Genomic DNA, 16,033 nt, shown 5'->3' with positions numbered 1-16,033 from the left:
CACTGACATATGTCTCCCGCCTGACAGCTATGTAGATAAGGAAACTCCTAGCCTGTCACGTGTCTGTGGGAGAATTTCTCTGAAGTATTTATCATGACTGGGATTTCCAGGTCATGAAATATACGTATTTCTCATTTGCTTAAGTTCTGTCTGATTGCACTGGCCTCATTTCCAGGGCGCTTATAAGTATGTGGAGATACTTGGAGAAACTGACAAAACACTATGTACTCCCAGTATACCATAAATTTATTTTTAAATAGATTTATCTTAGGTATTCACCTGAATAGGAAAGACTCCTTCTCCTCCAAAAGTTATACAGTAGAAGTCTCCAGACAAAATAATGTTGAATTTTAGTGAAAATAAAAATTCTCTGAAATTTTGTAAAGCACAAATTACACATACTATTTTCTCAATAAAAAAGTATCTTGTCTCCTCAAATACAGTTCTTTTACCAGGTGCAACTTGCATATCCAGTCATAAAGAATGTCTTTTTGCATTACACAAACACTCATTCATTAAAAAAAATATTTATGAAATGCTTAATACACAATCTCTACTGTCGTAGGTGCTGGGAATTCAATGGTGAAAAAAATAAAACAGTACTTATAAATTTTATAAATTATTATATAAATTAATATTTATGCATAAATACAGACAGACATAAAGATATGTATAAAGAGGTAGATACCTACAATGACTTTTACTGAATCCCCAAACTGTAAGATAAAGTTACATAACAATGAATTAGCCATGAATAAATTTGAATGCGTTATGAAGAGAAGAGCAAAAGCTTTTGTCCTACAGGCACATTAGCATTCTTCTATGCGATTTCTCTTCCCCAGATGAGGCTGAGGTGGACGAGACCCCTGCGTCATTTCCGGTATCTTCAGCAAGAACAAAATGCATATCCAGTAGAAATTGGTGAATATATATTCAATAATTTCTATAATTGTAATCATACTGGCCCCACAAAATAGGCCCAGTTGTCCGCCAACATCTGCTGTAATAAAGCCAATAATGACATTGAATAAATCATGTTTTTTTATAAAAAGCAAATTAAACATTACTAGAATTTAAATTATTTGAAGCTAATAAGTTAATCAGAACCAATATAAGAAGATGAGTTAACTGTATCATTTTAAGTTTGGTATAAATAAAGTAATAGCAATTAATAATATCTTAAAATAATATTTATATAAATCATCTCAAAAAGGAGAAAGTTATAGAAAAGGTACCAACTGATGCCTTGAGAGACACAGAGAGAGAGAGAGAGAAGAGAGAGAGAGAGAAGTCAATTATAAAATCTGTTTCCAAAACTATTACTCAAAGATTTAGGAAGATATTAAATCGAGGCAAATTAATAAAACATCATAGACAGTTACAAATTCATTTCCCTGTGTTGAATGAAGAACAGAAATGTAACATTTAGATGGCTTTGAGTGATGATGTTTTCCAGAAACAAATTTCCAAGCAATTTGGAAAACTGTCTTTTTAAGCATTTGTAATATTTCATCCAACAAAAAATATGTTTTTTTTATTTATTTTATTTATTTTATTTTTTATAAAAGATTTTATTTATTTATTTGAGAGAGAGAGAGAATGAGAGACAGAGAGCACGAGAGGGAAGAGGGCAGAGGGAGAAGCAGACCCCCCGCTGAGCAGGGAGCCCGATGCGGGACTCGATCCCGGGACTCCAGGATCATGACCCGAGCCGAAGGCAGTCGCCCAACCAACTGAGCCACCCAGGCGCCCCAACAAAAAATATGTTAACACAATATTTCCCTGTGTTTAAGAAATTTTTAAAATCTATATTTGTTTCGGGACGCCTGGGTGGCTCAGTCATTAAGCGACTGCCTTCGGCTCAGGTCATGATCCCAGGGTCCTGCGATCGAGCCCCGCATCGGGCTCCCTGCTCGGCGGGAAGCCTGCTTCTCCCTCTCCCACTCCCCCCGCTTGTGTTCCCTCTCTCGCTGTGTCTGTGTTAAATAAATAAAATCTTAAAAAAAAAAAAAATCTATATTTGTTTTTATTGTTTGTGCTTTTTTTTTGTGGTAAAATGTAACATGGAATTTACCATTTTAATAGATTTTAAGGGTACGGTTCTGTGGCATTAAGTACACCCACACTGTTGTGCAAGCATCACCACCATCCATCTCCAGAACTTTTTCATCTTCCCCAACTGAAACTCTGCAGCCATTAAAAAAAAAAAAAAAACCCAATCCTTCATGCCTCCTGGCCTCTTGAAACCAACATCCAACTTTTTGTCTCTATGAATTTGACACCTCGAGCACTAACTTCTTAAATAGAGTACATTATTAATCTTTTTCTCATTGCCCTGAGCCATTCTCAGGATCATGCTATTTTTGTAAAGTGTGGTAATGAAGTATTGGTTGCCCCTAGAACTTTGACGGATTTGTGTATTTCCTCCGCATTCAGGGGCTCAGCTGCCAGGGTGTGACTGCTGTCATTTTGCCTGAATCTGACCCTCTCTACTGTCTCCCACATGACTTCCTCTAAATAGTCCATGAGATCTAGGAAATCAGCTGTTAAGTTTGTTAAGGCCAGGAACAGACAATGGTTGCAACTTAAAGGTTCAACTTTGCTTGCTCCGCCTCTTCTTTTCAATGCAGTCTGGGTGGAGTTCCGCATGGAGGTCTGAGATGCCTGACAGTCTACTCAGAGGAAGTACAACTGAAACACTCTACAGTAGTCATTTGCTGGAGAAAGGGGTGGTGGCTGAAGGGTGAGTAAGATGCTGGGTATAAATGCGAATGTCAGCCTTTTCTTTGTGAAAGCTGTTGTGAGGTTTGCTGGAGTTGTGGATAGAAAGTGGGAAAATGTCAGATTTAAATGACAGACGAAAGACAACCACTGTCTCTTTTCCTCCAGTGATAAGCTAAAACCTTAAGTACAAAAGGAAAAAAAAAAAAGATAGAAAATGCCTTAAAAATTGAGGAACAGCTAAAGAACACTTACCAAGTAATTCAGACACACTCACTGCTTTTTGCTGCTGAGTTATCTTATAGTTTAAGTCACTATAGTTTATTTCAATGTTCACAAGATTCTCCCTGGGGATAAAAATAAAGTTAATCTAGCTCAAGATTGTCAGCACTACTTTTAATTCTTCTTTGATGAAAGTAATACTCATTTTTAATTCAGATGTCATTTAATGTTGACACTGTAAAGCTATTGTGATCACAATAAATGGCAGTCATTTACTTTATATCATTAATATATTAAGGCAGAGATTCTGCTTTCTTAGTGTCTTCTAGAAATCTTTATATGAGACCGGAGCGAATAAAAACTATTTTAAAATAACTCTTCATATAGGGGCACCTGGGTGGCTCAGTCATTAAGCGTCTGCCTTTGGCTCAGGTCATGATCCCAGGGCCCTGGGATCGAGCCCCCCATCGGGCTCCCTGCTCAGCGGGAAGCCTGCTTCTCCCTTTCTCACTCCCCCTGCTTCTGTTCCCTCTCACTGTGTCTCTGTCAAATAAGTAAATAAAATCTTAAAAAAAAAATAACTCTTCATATAGTCTTGGATACCCTCACACTCTCTGTCTCCAGCTCAGATCTTACTTTGAACTTCAATAAAAATCCAACTGCCTCATGGTATTTTTAGTTGAATATTCAATAGGTATTTCAAATTGAACATATTCCAAGCCAAGCTCTTGATATTTCCTTATTTATATTGCAATAACACTGCACAGCCAAATCCATGCGTAAATATTTGTTTTACCTTCAAAATATATACAGAATCCAACCACCACTCATCCCATTCACTGTTACCACCTCTGCCTAAGCTCTTATCATTTCACCTGGATTTTTCCAATAGCTTTCTGATTGGTCTTTCCACTTTCAGTTTTAATGTATTTCACTGAAATACACACATATCCTCTTTTCATCACACAATAACCAAAATAATATTTCTGCAACTTGCAAATCATATCACTCTTTTGCCCAAAACTCCCCAGATATGTCTTAGTATACTCTAAGTAAAACTCCATGACCCTGTCTCTGCCACCTACCTTCTCACTTTGAACTTTCTCAACTCATTCCCTAGCATCCTTAGCCATTGCTCACCCTGCTTCCTGCCACACCAACCTCCATTCTATTCTCTCCATACATGAGGCATGCTCTTGCCTTGGGATCTCCCTCTGCATTTGATTTCCCCTCCTTCTGGAATCTTCTTCCACCATTTATTATTGAGTCTAGTTCTTATACCTCTTTTAGATCAGCGGTTTTCAAAGTGCAGTCACAGATGTGTAGGGGTCCTCAATATCTTTTTGGAGGGTTCACAAAGTCAAAATTATTTTCATAATATGTGAACATATTATTTGACATTTTCACTGTGATTGTTATTTCAAAAAGCTACAGTAGCCACATTTACATGGAACATCATTTTTACTTGAAAGAATGACTGGCAAACTATGGTTATTCAGACTATGATATTTGGCAGACATTGTCTTAAAAATGAAGAAAATGACTTGTTACTTCAAGAGAAATAACTGATAAGATTTGCAGTTAATAATAAATTTCAACTATAGCTTTTATGCTATAGTTATAATTTTGGAAAATTTGTGTCTGTTATGATGAGCTTGACAGCTACCCAATTTTTAAAGACTTTTCTGATAAATAATGATATGAAAATGAAATGTATATTATATATTAAATGGATCAACATTTGGAAGATCTGCACAACTCAGAATTTTTCTAATGACAGCAAATAATGTTCAAAATCATTCATGGATGAAAGATCCATCGAAAATACAAGATCAATAGATACTAATATATTTCAATATGAAAACTTCATTGATAAGTTTTGATATTTCACTACTTTCAAATGGCAGCTTTCAAAAGACACCCTTCCCTCCTCTTGTCCCATAAGAGATAGGCTGGTAAGAAAGCCCAGGTACTTTTTCCTTTGGCACCTGGGAAAGCGCAAACCCTTAAGATCTCTCATCCAAGTCCTACTTCATGACCACAGTGAAAGGTAAAACCAGTTGCCTCTCCTTGCTCTTCCAAACCAAGAGAGGATCTGCTTGGGAGATGCCAGAGCCTTCCCAGAAAGTCTCATTACATGACCAGTGAATTTTTTTCATACCCCCCTTGATGCATCGGTGGCATCATAGGTCCCAACATCCAAATCAAATTTTGAATGGAGAAACAATCCCACTCCCCATGGGGCAACCACAAGATACAACTTGCAATTAACATTTAAGAAACTACACTTGTTGGGTTTTGATGTGTTATCAAAGAAAAGTGTCATATGTCTACAAAGGTTATTAAAATATGACTCTCTTTCCCAACCACATATCTGTTTGACCCAAGATTTTCTTTACATTCTTCAACCAAAATTACATAAGTCAACAGATTAATTGCAAAAGTGAGAATCCAGCTGTCTTCTATTAAGCCAGATACTGAAGAAATTTAAAATACTCTAAAATAATACCACTCCTTTTCCTGAATTATTTTTTGTTTCAGAAAATAGTTTGTAAAAAGCTTTTATCTATATTGCCATCTAGTACATTTATTATTGTCATTGTAAATGAATTAATATATAACATTTTCATAGTTTAAATTTCCAATATGGCAAATATTGCTACAACTCACGCAAAGAAAAGTTCATTGGACTCTTCAGTAACTTTTAAGAATGCAAAGGGACCTTGAGATCAAAAAGTTTGAGGACAACTGCTTTAGGTCTTTACTCAACTGTCAACTTCCCAGGTAGATCTTACCTGATCACAATCCTCAACACTGAGAACAACCCTCCCTGACTTTGGCTTCCTCAGGCCCCTTTTTCTGCTTCCTTTCTCTACACAGCACTTAGCACCATCTGACATGACTGTATATATATTTATTGCTCATCTTCAACCCAATGAAAATAAGTGAACAAGTCAGGGTTTTTGTCTTTTGTTCACTGAGGAATCCTTAATACCTAGAACACCCCAAATCCTGACACATAATAGGTGCTCATTACATATTTATAAAATGAACAAATAAGGGAACAAATTGAAGATGAAACCAATGAACAAAGGGATAAATATTAACCTGTTTTATAAGCTGAGGTGGAAACCAACCACCTGATGATTTTCAGATGGCAACAATAATTGTCATTAAGAATGAATCCTATTAGCAATGTTTCCTAGAATTACATGGTGTCCTCTAATATATCTTAGGAACATGGTTGTAAATCACTCTCCTAATTGTTCAGAGTTTTAAGAAATCAATATTCCCAAGTACACTTAATTCAAAATATATCATTAATATGTTTACTTAATTTCCATTGGTTTAACCTGGGGTAACAGGAGAACGTACTATGTTTAAGTAGATAATTAGGGGGTACTGTCATATTTACAAACAATAAAAGAGTTGCCTAAGTGAAGGAAATAATAAAGTTGTCTTGGAAGTCCAGTAATTTTAGTAATATTGCAATCTTTTTGTCCCCCATCGTGCTCCTAATTTGCATGTACACTGATAATACTGTTTAACTTCCCAAGCACAAACCTCATAACCATTTCCAATCATTATTCATCTGTATTTCTGAGAGAAGATAAGTTCATCCCTTACAAAAATACTGTGATATTTACTCAACTTCTCTCAGGCAGGTGACTTGCCCAGTAATTGGGTCTCATTGAATCTATGCTATGTGAAGCCAGTTGCTGACCCCCATTATAAAGATAATAGGAAGCTTAGCTTGACTAAGGCAGGCACTATGGAGATGAATATAAAGATAAATTTTGGCTGAATCTTAGCCAGTCTCATTAGTTCATTAAATAAATGAACTTTTTAAATTGTTCTGTTTGAATTTAACAATTTTTCAAGCAAAAATTGTATGAAATTGTTTGTTTTATGCAAAACGAATTCATTCCCCGTAATATAGCACTCATACTCAAGTAACTGGAAGTATTTATGTAGTGTTTTGTAATTGCAATAAACACTCAATTTTTCCTTGATCTCCTTACCATTATTAAAATCCAGATATTTTATAATTGTGCCTCTCCTGACCCAAACTGATATTCTTGGACTTAAATCCTGAACAATTTCACTACATCATGAAGCATATTAAGTAATGATATAACCCAGGAGATCTCGACCAGCCAAAAGGCACACAACTGCACTTCTCGGTCATATTTAAGTATAACAGAAATAATACCATAAGTAAATCACTTTCCCATATTAAAATGGAATACAAAGAGACATCTGTTCCAGACACAAGAGCATTAACAAAGAGATAATTGCAAATTTTCATGCCTTTCATCTTTGTATCTGCTGAGTATTTGAAATCATACCTATCAACCCTGTCTTGATGAAAGTACTTTTCCTTCCTGACTTGTAAAGATCACTTTATTGACTGGGCATTTCAATGGGGAGAGTATTTTATTTATTTCGTGAAAATAAACACCAGGCTAAAAGTGGAATCAAAATGTGCTTTCAACGTTAGATACCTGGCTTTTAATGAGTTAGTACATATTCATTATATTAAAGTACAAGCACCCATGTACTGTATTGCTGGTCCAGGTGCTCAGCTTAAAAATATAAACAAAAAACAAAAAGAAATGTTAAGGTCGTACCCTCCTTTTAGAACAAAGAGTTCTCAGTGAAGTTTGACTTGTAATTTTGAAGAGGCAGCATGGTGTAGCAAAAAGAGACCTAAGTTAATCTTTGGTTAATCAAACTTGGAAGGATATATCTTTGTGGAAAAACATAGAAGACTGGAGTCATAGGTCTTGGGCCTAAGTTCTTTCTGTGCCACTAACTACCTTCCTAGGAGAGTTACGTGAGATGCTGTGTGTGTCAGTTTCCTCGCCTGTAAAATGAGAATAATAATTTGTGCTCCATCAACCTTGTAGTTATTAAAACACTCAAACTATGTGATACGCAGATAAGGAGTTTTCCTATTTTAAAGAATCAGCTGATATTAGTCAGCAGTATTATTTTCCCTAGTCAGTTAACAAGGTAAGATCATGAGCACATTACTCAAGCAGGCCTCATTTTACTTTTCACCCACTTAAATTGAAGGACTGAAAGACATGACCTTATCCGCTTTTAAAATTCTAGATTTTCATGGTTAATTTAGTGACGTAAGCCATTGCCTCCTTTCATTGATCCGAATTTTATTTTCTCGGCCTTTAAAAGTTTTGACTAAATAAAATATTCCTGTTAATTACAAATAATTTATAAGACTAAGAAGATTACCTGATATATTCCTGACTTTGATTTAATTTCTTCGAAAGATATTTCAAAGCTTTTTGACTTGGAAAAGTAGAATAAGAAATAGTAGCAGGGTATTCTGTTTCTTCACACGGAACAGGGCAGCTAGAATTATGTGTTCCCATTGTACATAATCCCTTAACTTCAATGAGGTCTGAAATGAAAATCAGGACAGGATATTCAGAGAAGAGGACTATTCTAGAGTGGGGAGGACAGAGCTTTTAAAAATTTTATCATTTTACTTTCAAAGCTAAAAAAGTGGCTAACCAGTTCTAGCATTACTTTCTTAGCAAATGGTGTTTATATTTTATTTATATTTCAGTATGAATATAGCAAAGGAGACAGAATATGAAACACGGGAGTTGTTATCTTCTAAATTCATTGAGTCATTGGATTCTTATCTTTGTTAGAAATCAGAAATTCTTTCCAGAAAAGTCTCTGGGCTTATTTCCATAAAATAGTATTCATTTGGACAGGAAAAAGATGGAAAGTTGTTTATCTGACATTGTGTCTCTTTGAGAAGAAATTTCAAACATAATCCTGGAAGCCAATGACACAGGTTTAAAGTAAATTTACTCTTGGGTTTATCACAAGTTCTGTGAAATATGTGGCTGGGTGTTGAGATTCTCTGATATCTGTGGACCCAGTGACTTCTAAATCAGCCACAGAGATTCTCTGTCCTGTCTTCTCTAGACTTCTGTAGAGCTATTAGGCTATCTTTGCAAATGTATACTGAAAAACTCCCCTGCAGGAGGTGATATTTGTCCCAGTGTCCAGTCTCACTGCTCCTCACTCTTGGTAGATATTCTGGTTCTTGTTTTCCCTGTGGCTTTGTTACTGAAACTCTTTGCTCTTGTGAACCCTTTGTTCACCAAGACCCCCTGATTAATGATAAACTTTGGACTTTCTTTTTCCAGAATCTAACTTTGATACTCCTTCAGGGCATGACTTTTGCACATGTCCTCTAGTTCTTTATATTGGTTAAAACCACCACTCTTTCCCTCTACTCACACAGACACATTCACTCACACACACATATACTCTCACAAACATATACTTGTCTGTGTATCCCATTATCCTACAACATTCTCTGAAGAACTACATGCATGATTTGTTTCCCCAAAATTTCTCTCCAGCCCCCATCAAATATAGGAAATTATAAGAAATTTGACAGTGTACCTCTTAACTCCACTGGTCACTAACTGACTTCTGCATATTCAGCTTGGAAGCTATTAAAAATATATATGAGATCCCTTCTACCCATATCCATTCCATGAAATATTTTACAACAATGAAAAAGAAACTCTGAATTTCGATTCCTGGTTTACTGGAGATATTTCCACAATGGGATAGAATAGCAAGTTTTATAGGAGGGTATATAATATTATTCTATTTTAATTAAAAAAACCCAAGATTTAACATCATAAATATGAAGCTACATATGTAGAAAAAAATAAAGGTACAATATACTAGAGAGTTAACATTGGTTAGGGGTTAAGATAAACAATATGAAAGCAAAAAAAAATGTTGCTTAAGAAGAAATTGTCCCCAGTAAAGGTGGCATGTATGATTTTGATCTCATTTGCATAAGATTTTTATATATGCATTTATGTATGTATTTATATATAATATATGTATAATTGAATGAATAAATGAAAGAATGGTCACCTAAATAATGACAGTAATTCTCAGACTGATGCAACTTCTGTTGATTTCCACAAGATTCTTCTCTGTTCTGCAATGTTTGAACTAGTCACAACATGCATGCTTTATGTAATAAGAAAAATGCAACAACGCTATTTTGATTATACAAAAGTATCAAATTTTAAAAAAACATAAAACCTAGAAATAAAAATCAAAACTCCCTTGCTGTTACTTTGTGACTGAAAATTTTTTAATTCAGATTTATCTTGAAATCAGAGGGTTTTGTTTTGCTTTGTTTTGTTTTACTGTCTATGTTTATAAAAGCTACTGTGCTTAATTTTAAGAACACTGGAAAACTCCCTCTTTACAGTTTCTATTCTGTTTCATTTCTGGACTGGCCATAATATGATTTAATGTGCTGTATAGGGGCGCCTGGGTGGCTCGTCATTAAGTGTCTGCCTTTGGCTCAGGTCATGACCCCGGGGTCCTGGGATCTAGCTCCCCATCGGGCTCCCTGCTCAGCGGGGGACCTGCTTCTCCTTCTCCCTCTCCCACTCCCCTGCCTGTGCTCTCCTGCTCTCTCTGTGTCAAATAAATAAATAAAATCTTTAAAAAAATAAAAATAATGTCTTGTATAACTCTGAGCAACTTTCATATAAATCCTGAGACTAAAGAAGTAAATTAAACCACTTACCAAGTGTAGGAGAAACACAGTTGTAAAACTTTTGTAGGTCACATTCTATCCCATTTCCTTAAAAATAATAAGTGTAAACATAGAAACTTTACATTTTGTGAAATAAGTGATATAATGACAAAAATACCTTTCATCCATCCATCCATCCATCCATCCATCCATCCATCCATCCATCCATCCATTCTTTTGCAAAACAAAACAAAACAAAAACTACACAAACATGTTACTATCTAAAGAAAATATACATTGGGAGGAAAAATAATAATGTTTTTGTTTATTTCCATGTTTCTTTTCCTCTGTCTATATCATGCTAAAATCCTTTAAGTGGAGATACTAATTTAAAAATGTAGCTTTGAAATTTAAAATTGTTCTCACATTTACCATCTCATTTGTTCCTACACTAAACCTGTGATGTGGGAGTCATCATTTTACAAATAAAGAAACTAAGGTTCAGAAAGTGGCTTGTCCAAGCCCCTGCAAGGGAATAGGGCTTGGTTCACCTTCTGTCCTGCTCCCTGTATCTATTGATTGATTGGTTTTTATTTTTTATGGTATTATTTGAAGGACGCACAACGTACCGTGTACTTGCTTTTTAAAAAATTTTTATTTAAATTACAGTTAGTTACCATACAGTGTAATATTAGTGTCAGGTGCACAATTTAGTGATTCAACACTTACATCCATTGATTTAAATAACTCGCACACCTGGTGGGCTGCCTTTCTAGTGGTCAGACGGGGCAGGTAAGTACCAATATTAGTAATCACTGGCTGTGGACCTTGAGAGAAATTGTAAAATCAATATGTAGCAGAGCTGATTTTAATTCCAGGCTGATTCTAAAGCTTTAGTCATTGCACCTTAACACAAATACTTGTCTATTGCTATAACCTTTGCAGTCCCTAGGGTTAGGCTCAGTGTTTATTTAATGCTCTTGTAAATAACCAAAAGAGATAGTCTATTTACAAGTTGTAGATAAATTTGGTTAATTATGAGGAAGTGTTCTTTGTAAGAGAAATGAAAGAAGCAAAAAAAACCAAAAAACAAAACAAAAAAAACACCTACTTCCAGCATTAAATTAATTAAAAAACCCCTCTCTTTTCCAAAGTATGCCTTGCTTCTTCCAATGGTATTTGTCCCATTACAAAGAACAATGACATTTTGGAAACAATCCATATCTGAAAAGCTGATTTTCAGGATTGCCTCTGCAAATTATCCATAGAGGTACTTTTGCTATTTCATTTAATGACTATAGATCTCAATTTCCTCATCCATAGTAGACTTAGAGGGATATGTGAGGATCAAACCAAATAAGATATCATTCTGAAAACACTTGGTATATGCTAAAGTTTATAAAAATGCCATGATTTGTATTTTATAGTTCATCTTGTTTCTGGTCCATATTTGTTATCCAGTTCAATTTGCAAGAAGTAATACATTATTAAATTATAAACATTATAATCCATCTACCAATTCAGATTTTTTTCCCCCAGAAACTTTGGAAAGATAATTAGGCATGACAAATCAGATCCAGCATGAGCAGTTTTATAGAATGACAGTTTGGGATTATTGGCCAGAGACCAATAATCAGAATTCTAGAAAAAAGGAAGTGATGATTCTCCAAATTCCTAAGAAGCAGTTTGTCAACTAGAAACCATTGTTAATAAGAGCAGAGGTGGTGGGGCGCCTGGGTGGCTCAGTCATTAAGCGTCTGCCTTGGGCTCAGGTCATGATCCCAGGACTCTGGGATCGAGTCCCGCATCGGGCTCCCTGCTCCATGGGGAGTCTGCTTCTCTTTCTGACCCTCCTCCTTCTTGTAGTCTCGCTCTCTCAAATAAATGAACAAAATCTTAGAAAAAAAAAACAAAAAAACGAGAGAGCAGAGGTGGCATTAGTCTACCTGTGTATGAGAGGTAGTGCGTGCATGTGTGTGTGAGATGGGCCATAGCAGCCAATTTAAAGAGCCAAACTGGTATTGCCTTTAATACACTCTCCATTTCTTTATGAATTTGCTGGCCAAGGGGGATGAGGCAAATCTGAATAAAAATAACCAAGACTTACATAGAATATATTCTGTGTCAGACGTGTTTCAAACCACTTACACGCTTCTTTCATCTGTACGACAATCCTCTAAGGTAAGACACTGTTAGTGTTCTCCCCAGGTTATAGGAAGTACAGAGAGGTTTAGTCTAAGGTCATGGAGAGGAGAAATTGTGTAGCTGAGATGACCAGCCTGGTTCAGAGTCCAGCTCTGATCCACCCACCCTTCTCTACTGCTTCTTTCAGTGTTGGCTGCGAATATCCCTGGCTCCGGAAATGTTCCAAATTGTACGCAGAGGGGGCCTGGAGCTGTTTTTCTGACCACAAAGAAAAGAATTTCCCAAAAATGATATATTCAGGGTTGATTAAGATTTATATAGATGATCTAATTTCTCTTTCGAATTGAGAAAATGGTGATGATCAGTTTTAGATATTTAAGAGCACCCAATTTTCCATCCTGAAAATAAGAATTGGAGACTGGCTCAATTTTCTTTTCTTTTCCCGAAATCTCTGATCTAATTCCATGATTTAAAATCTGTCGGATAAGGTCATTATTTGTCAAGTAGATGACTTTCCCTTGGCATAGATTTCATAAGAATGGAGAACAATTTTATGATACGTTATTTCCCATGATTCAAGTTAAATAAAAATAATTACATAAGAGGAAATTTATCATTCTTTATTTACCAGGAAGCAGAAAAGGTAAACATCCACATTGTTCTTGTATGTGCTGAGCTTTACATTCCTTCAAGCAACCAGAAGTGCTGTAGGTACTAAAATTCTTTAGCTTGATGTTAGGGTTGCATTCTCCCCAAGGGTATTCTTGATGAACTGTCTTAAGAGAAAATAAACACCTGGCTCACGACCTGAGTCAATCCATACATTTCCATTCCAACAAGAGAAGCTAATATATATATATATTTTTATTTTTCTCTCAGAGCTCTTTGATTTTTTTTAATTGACTACCTTTGCCTATGATGCTTACTCTATTAGCCTGAAAATCCCTGAAGGTAAATATAACAGTGGTCCTTTAACATATATCCCAAAAGCTCTGTACCTAAAGTGAATCAATAAAATCAGACAGACTGACTGCTCTAAAAATTAACTCATGTAAGAAAAAATAGTATCATTTATGGAAATAACATATTAACATGTTCATAAGTTCACTCCCAAAACAGCAACCAAATTACACACAAAAAATCCTTTACTGAGCACTTATTATGTGCCAGGCAATATGGTAAGTGCTTTTTTTTAAAAAAAATTAAGATTTTATTTATCCATTTGAGAGAAAGAGAGCACAGGGGAAGGGGTGCAGGGAGAGGGGGAGAGAGAACCTCAAGCAGACTCCCCACTGAGCACAGAGCCCAACATAGGGCTTGATCTCATGACCCTGAGATCATGACCTGAGCCAAAATCAAGAGTCAGACGCTTAACTGACTGAGTCACTTAGGCGCCTTGTAAGTGCTTTCTTTATGTTATTTTACTTAAACTTCGTAGTTACTATAATAACTATGAAAAAGAGATATTATCTTTATCTGAGAGAGGAGTTGGAATTTCAGGAAGGTAATCAAGGAAACTGCAGAGCAAGTGAGTGGCAAATGGAAATCTGCCAGACATGCCCTACTCCAAGATTCTTGCTCTTCCCACTTATTTTTCTTCTTCCCAGAACATCGCATTGAGAAAACACACAGTTCAGCAACGTGAGGGTCTCTTCATGTTTACTGATCCTTTCCATTTCTAATGAAATTTAAAGTTGCCCTGAATTTGCCAGGCTTCCCAGCTGCCACTTATATTGTATATGTGAATTCACTGATTTTACTACATATGTACCTCCTAGTAATGGGAAAGAATCTGAAATGAAACTAACTATGGAATTTCCAGAGGTCTTCTAAAGGCATGGCAGAAAGAGGTTTTTAGTGGATGTATTAATGTGTATATCCACTTACTACCCTACCTGATTGACTCAGATTCTACACCTTGTACATGTTATTTACCTTGACTTGGCGGATTGATACCCGGGTGTGCATTCCCACAGGTGACGATAAGCCTAAACCATCAATCTGTGGCACTTTCTTTGGTGAATGGATAACAAAGATGATTCCAGCATCAACAAAACCGAGGGCTGGGTCATCAGTGAATTCCTCCTGAAACAAACAACCAAAAATTTTCCTCAATTACAAATTGATATCAATTCTATACAAGTTCAAGATTTCGTTTTATTATCTTGTGAGAACATTTGACTTATTTAAAATCAAATATTCCCTATCACTATCGAATTTCTTTTTATATACAGACTGAAAAGTAAACCCCTAAGACGTACTTTTTGTGGTTGAATCACCTGTCAAGGTGTCAACAGTTTCTATAGATTACTTTCGCCTTAGATGAGTACCATAGTACATATCATGACTGCTAATCGTCTGATTTCCTAAGGGCCCTCTCTTCACCTTGTGGCCTTTTAGTTGCTTCTTTCTTGGCTATTCTCTTTGCTTCGCTTGTTTTAGAAAATCATTTGGCTCCTTTCTTCTCCTTGCAATTAAAATCTCTGGCCTTATTTAAAATTGAAATTCAGGAGTGCCTAGGTGGCTCAGTTGGTTAAGCATCTGTCTTCAGCTCAGGTCATGATCTCAGGGTCCTGGGATGGAGCCCCACATTGGGGTCCCTGCTCAACAGGGAGTCTGCTTCTCCTCTCCCTCTATCCCTCTATCCCTCCCCCTACTCATGCTCACTCTCTCTCAAGTAAATAAATAAAATCTTAAATAAATAAATAAATAAATAAATAAATAAATAAATAAATAAATAAAATTGAAATTCATTTCCCCCTAAGATCGAAGATTTACACTATGTTTTTAATACCCATGCTCTTCTATAAATCCTATGCCAGATGAAAAAAATGAACACTAAACTTCTGGTGATTTTGTTACTAAAGATTTTCCTTGACTTACAATGAGGTTACATTCTGATAAACCCACTGTAAGGTGAAAATATCATAAATCAAAAATGAATTTAATACACTTAACTTACAGAACATTATAGCTTAGCCTAACCTATCTTAAACATGCTTAGAGCACTCACTTTGGCCCACAGTAGGGCAAAATCATCTAACACAAAGCCTATTTTCTAACAGAATGTTGAATATTTCATGTAATTTATTGCATATGGAACCGAAAGTGAGAACCAGAATGGTTTATGGGTACAGTATGGTTGCAAGTGTATCCGTTATTTATGCTGGTGATTGCGTGGCTACCCGGGAGCAGCCTCCGCCCAAAATCACAAGAGCGTGTCATACCACATATCACTAGCCTGAGAAAAGATCCAAATTCAAAATTTGAAGTATGACTTGACTGCATATGTATCACTTTTGCAGCATTGTAAAGTTGAAAAATTGTAAGTGGAGACATTGTTAAGTCAGGGACTGTCTGTAGTTGTAATTTTAGATTATAAGGAGA

At 35.8% G+C, this 16,033-nt stretch overlaps 1 protein-coding gene across 1 annotated transcript in view; it reads right to left on the bottom strand.

Moving 5' to 3' along the window:
- Positions 1 to 809: 809 nt before the first annotated feature.
- Positions 810 to 16,033, bottom strand: part of ASIC5 (acid sensing ion channel subunit family member 5) — a 31,320-nt gene continuing 16,096 nt past the window's right edge. Inside the window, exons 5-10 of the mRNA XM_035023203.1 lie at positions 14,582 to 14,731; positions 13,275 to 13,422; positions 10,553 to 10,609; positions 8,200 to 8,368; positions 2,977 to 3,068; positions 810 to 1,000 (exon numbers count right to left, since the gene is read on the bottom strand). Of these exons, the coding sequence (XP_034879094.1) occupies positions 810 to 1,000; positions 2,977 to 3,068; positions 8,200 to 8,368; positions 10,553 to 10,609; positions 13,275 to 13,422; positions 14,582 to 14,731 (807 nt within the window). The remainder of the gene's footprint in view (positions 1,001 to 2,976; positions 3,069 to 8,199; positions 8,369 to 10,552; positions 10,610 to 13,274; positions 13,423 to 14,581; positions 14,732 to 16,033) is intronic.

This window comes from Mirounga leonina, unplaced genomic scaffold (genome assembly GCF_011800145.1).
Source record: "Mirounga leonina isolate KUSES-001 unplaced genomic scaffold, KU_Mleo_1.0 Mir_176, whole genome shotgun sequence".
Classification (NCBI taxonomy): domain Eukaryota; kingdom Metazoa; phylum Chordata; class Mammalia; order Carnivora; family Phocidae; genus Mirounga; species Mirounga leonina.
Note: the sequence above shows the minus strand (reverse complement) of the source record. Positions and strands in the feature narration are given on the sequence as shown.